Source organism: Odocoileus virginianus, chromosome 10, assembly GCF_023699985.2.
Source record: "Odocoileus virginianus isolate 20LAN1187 ecotype Illinois chromosome 10, Ovbor_1.2, whole genome shotgun sequence".
NCBI classification, from domain to species: domain Eukaryota; kingdom Metazoa; phylum Chordata; class Mammalia; order Artiodactyla; family Cervidae; genus Odocoileus; species Odocoileus virginianus.
In genome coordinates this window covers 2,189,784-2,194,690 of record NC_069683.1, presented here as the reverse complement: position 1 = coordinate 2,194,690, position 4,907 = coordinate 2,189,784, and the positions used below count along the sequence as shown (strand labels likewise).

The following is a 4,907-nucleotide window of genomic DNA, read 5'->3' as shown; positions in this document are numbered from 1 at the left end:
TTTCCCTTTTTGGTCAAGATGATTTGTGTGAATTCCAAGAACGCAGCAAGTCATTGTTTTGGTTGAGAGTCAATATTATGTTGGGCCCTGAGGAAAGAAAAGAACTCCTAAATATTTACATTAGTAGGACTTCAGTGGGAAGGGATAAATACCAGATACTGACATTTATTTCATCATTAGATCAGCTTTTGCCAAACATTGGCCCAAGTTTTATTTTCCTCATTATTTAAAATCCTGTGAGAGCTCTCTCAAATTCAGTTCTTGTTTGAAGGATGCAGGGAGGACAAAAAGAATCACCTTTGAAGTCCACATTCAGAATTTCCATTACCCCAGATGATGAGCACCCAAAAGGTTCAGAAGCAAGATTGTCTGCGTACTCGGCAAGCCCTCGGTCTTCATTGGAATTCTGAATCAGCGTGATGGCTCTGTCCCTTGAGGAGCTCTGCAGGCTAATTCTGGAATGGCATGATTCATGATTCTTACCAATTGATAGTGATCTGGCATTTTAAAATAATGGGACAGTTCCTTTGGAATAGGAGAAGGTGAAAACCAGGGCATGTTGCTTGGCAGAAGCAGAGAGGAAGAAGAGACTTGGCGGGCAACAGCTTGTAGGAGTTTTAGCAGTTCTTGCTCTTCACAGCTCACCGTCTTGCATCCAACTCTATTGGGTTCATATGCACATCAAAAAAGCCACGGAGAAAGATAGAGTTGATATTAGAACTCCAAGTGGCTGTGGACTTGGAGATAAGATTCCAGAATATACATGAACCTAGAAGCATGTTACATTGTTGCAGAATTTAGAGAAAAATAATTCTAAGTGTGTGAGTCAGACCAAATGTTAGATACACTTGTGTCCTTTGCAGTAATGTCATGACTTTAGCATTGACATTCTCATTCAACCAACAAGGAGACTAAGGTTGAGAAAGATGAATTAACTTGGCCAAGGTCTCAAGAGATGGGAACCACGGTCTGATTTCAAAGGTCATGTCCTCAGTGCTATGCCGCTAGGGTTTCTCCTTACTCTTTAGGGAGGCCGATGACTGTTTCCAGTTCTGAACTGTAAGCAGTTAGGAATTGCCTATGAAGCTGCATTCTAGCTCTGGTTTTGCCTCTTTACTATGAAATTATGAGCTAGTCACTTTACCTCTTGGACCATCATATTCTTCTCCCGAAAAGCAAGATGAACAAATATGTGCTTGTAAGGATCTCTGCAAGATCCAATGAAAAAGAGTTTGTAAAGATTGTGAAGTGAGGACTTCCCTGGTCGCTCAGTGGTGAAGACTGCCTGCCAACGCAGGAGACCCGAGTTTGGTCCCTGATCTGGGAAGGTCCCACATGCTGCCGAGCATCTAAGCCCGTGGCCACGACTACTGAGCCTGCGCTCTTTAGAGCCTGGGAGCAGAAATTACTGAGCCCACGAGCCACAGTACTGAGGCCGCACGCCCTAGAGCTGGTGCTCACAAGGGAAGGCGCTGCGGTGAGAAGTCCATGCGCCGCAACTGGACAGCAGCCCGGCTCGCCCCGCGAGAGAGCCGCGCACAGCAACGAAGACCCAGCGCGGTCAAAAATAAATGAAATTATTCAAAACCTGCAAAGAGATTTGCTGCAAGTGGTCAGATCCAGCCGTGTTCATCTTCATTTATCTTTAGTGAGGTTTTCTGTTTTGATTTCAGGGGGCAGCCGAGGACTCATGGCAGGGAACGGCACTGCGGTAACAGAATTCATTCTGCTGGGGTTCCAGCGGTGGGCCGAGCTGCAGACGGGTCTCTTCTTCGTGTTTCTGCTCCTTTATCTCATCAACCTGGGAGGCAACCTGGGCGTGATGGCGCTGGTTCAGAGCGACCCTCGCCTCCAGACCCCCATGTACTTTTTCCTCAGCCACCTCTCCTTCCTGGACATTTGCTACGCCTCCGTTATTGTCCCTCAACTGCTGGAGACCTTGCGGAACGATAAGGGCACCGTCACCTTTGAGCGCTGTGCCACGCAGTTCTTCTTCTTCACCCTCTGTGCCAGTGCCGAGTGCTTCCTTTTGGCCGTGATGGCCTACGACCGCTACGTGGCCGTGTGCAAACCTCTCCTCTACGCCTCGGCCATGACGCCCCAGGCCCGCCTGGGGCTGGTGGCCGGGGCGTACGGCGGTGCCGCGGTCAACTCCGTGGTCCGCACTGGCTGCACCTTCTCCATCTCCTTCTGTAAGTCGAACCACGTGGATTTCTTTTTCTGTGACCTCCCACCTCTGCTGAAGCTTGCCTGCAGTGAGACCAGGCCACGAGAACGGCTGATCTACCTTTTAGCTTTCTTGGTGATTGCAACCAGCGTTTCAGTGATTCTCGTATCCTACCTGTTCATCCTTCGGGCCATTCTGAAGATTCGTTCAGCTGGTGGCAAAGCCAAGACCTTCTCCACCTGCGCTTCTCACATATCCGCAGTGGTTCTTTTCTTTGGGACGCTCATATTCATATACCTGAAGGGTAACATGGGAAAATCTCTCTGGGAGGACAAGATTGTGTCAGTATTTTACACTGTGGTCATCCCGATGCTGAACCCACTGATCTACAGCCTGAGGAACAAGGAAGTGAAGGAGGCTCTGAAGAGAGCTCTCGGCAGGATGAAGGTTTCCCGAGTAGAGTAAGACTTGGGCTCCATTGATTCAGAAGCTCCTGCAAATAATCCTTTGGGCTTATTGCTTCTCTTTGTAATAGAGAAACCAGACCTGATAATTACAAAGACATACGGAGGCAAAAAAGAAAAAAAAATGTAGATTTAGTTTCCAATAATTGCTTTATTAACTCCGTGACCTCGAGCCAGAAATTCTCTGCCTCAGTTATCACATTGGTAAAAATTACCTAGCTATGATTGAAGCCAGCCTCAGGAGAAACTGAATGCAGAAGGACTTTATAAGTGATAAGATGCTATAAAATGTGAAATTTATTTTTCTGAACCATCCTGAATATTGCTCATTGTTTTCTCAGCTACATAATTTCTTTTTTTCCCACCAAGCTAACGTTTTTACCTTGAATACTTACAGTGCCATAGCTTATTGCTTACATAGTGAGGATAGTCATTTTCCTTGGTTGTGGGAAGTGGGGTGGAAATCAGCCCTGACCAAAGGAAATGTTCCTCAACATTCAGTCATATATGATTTAGGTATTTGTCATGGAAGATTCAAGGTGAAGAAAAGAAGGGAAGAAAAATAGAGGAAAGAAAGGGGAGAAAAAGATGTGAACTGGGAAATGTTCAAGTTAGTTTATCTCCTGAGATTCTGTAGAGCACGCAGACACTGTGGAATCAAAGAAAGGTGAAGCGACTTGCATTAATTGCTGAAAACAGTTCGATCTTGGTGTAAAGCTGAACTGAGCCTGATGTATAACTTTTGAAATATTTCTTGATCACCCAAGTTCAGCATCCCTGTTTTATTTCTGAGGCCTTGTTCGTGGACCATCTGGCTCAGTTCACTCAAGCTATTTTCTATTCTCCAGTAATGAAAACCAGTACTTATGTCTCCTATAGGACATTTACTTTATCATCAGCAGACAGATGACTGTGAATCTGACTGCCACCTTTTAATGGCCTTCACGTCCGCTAGAAATATTACTTGGGAAATGTCTCCATGGAGATTCCACAATCTGATTCACCAATTCAGCAAATATTTACACATTATCAACTACATATCAGAAATAACGCTAAGTTCAGGAATATAATAGTAAATAAGATAGACATGGTTCTTCCTTCATGGAGAATAGAATGCGGGGTATAGACATTGAGCCACTACATGGTTGAAAAAGTTGGCTTAAAACTCAACATTCAGAAAACTAATATCATGGCATCTGGTCCCATCACTTCATGGCAAACAGATGGGGAGACAATTGAAACAGTGAAAGACTTTATTTTTTGGGCTCCAAAATCACTGCAGATGGTGACTGAAGCCATGAAATTAGAAGATGCTTGCTCCTTGGAAGGAAAGTTATGACCAACCTAGATAAAAGCAGGGACATTACTTTGCCAACAAAGGTCCATTAGTCAATGCTATGGTTTTTCCAGTGGTCATGTATAGATGTGAGAGTTGGACTATAAAGAAAGCTGAGTACCAAAGAATCAATGCTTTTGATCTGTGGTGTTGGAGAAAACTCTTGAGAGTCCCTTGGACTGCAAGGAGATCCAACCAGTCCATCCTAAAGGAGGTCAGTCCTGGGTGTTCATTGGAAGGACTGATGCTGAAGCTGAAACTCCAATACTTTGGCCACCTGATGCGAAGAGCTGACTCATTGGAAAAGACCCTGATGCTGGGAGGGATTGGGGTCCGGAGGAGAAGGGGATGAGAGAGGATGAGATGGCTGGATGGCATCACCAACTCAGTGAGCATGAGTTTGAGTAAGTTCTGGGAGTTGGTGATGGACAGGGAGGCCTGGCGTGCTGCAGTCCCTGGGGTTGCAGAGAACCGGACATGACTGAGCAACTGAACTGAACTGAACCCAGTTTATTAATTTTTTATGAGATTTTGGAAAGGGGAAGAGAGGAAGCATCGCAGGATACTGCCACCCTGTACGGGAGGGTCCTGACCCAGCTTGGTGAGATCAGGCAAGCCTCCCCTGAAGACCTGACAGTTAAGTTGAGGCTTAAAGAGTAAGTGGGTCGTAGTCATAGGACGGGGTCACCACTCCAGACGGAAGAACTTGCGAATGCAAGGATGCCGTGAACTGAGAAACCAGAGTGGCCGCCGCCTGGGGAGTGAGAGGCTTAGTGTGAGATGCAGCTGCTGAATTCAGGAGAAAGCGGGTCACAAACAGACTCGCAGGCTCACTTAGGACTTGTTGACTCTACTTGAAGAGTGAGCGAGGGATGAAATAATCTTATCTGAAATTTAAGAAGATCCCTTTGGCTTCCATGATCTTAGTTTTCTCAATGTT

General features: G+C 45.7%; 1 protein-coding gene across 1 annotated transcript; it reads left to right on the top strand.

Moving 5' to 3' along the window:
* Positions 1-1,690: 1,690 nt before the first annotated feature.
* LOC110124013 (olfactory receptor 9I1-like) lies at positions 1,691-2,742 on the top strand. The gene has a single exon (XM_020872308.2). The coding sequence runs from the start codon at positions 1,691-1,693 to the stop codon at positions 2,630-2,632; it is 942 nt and encodes a 313-aa protein (XP_020727967.2). The 3' UTR covers positions 2,633-2,742.
* The last annotated feature ends 2,165 nt before the right edge of the window (positions 2,743-4,907 follow it).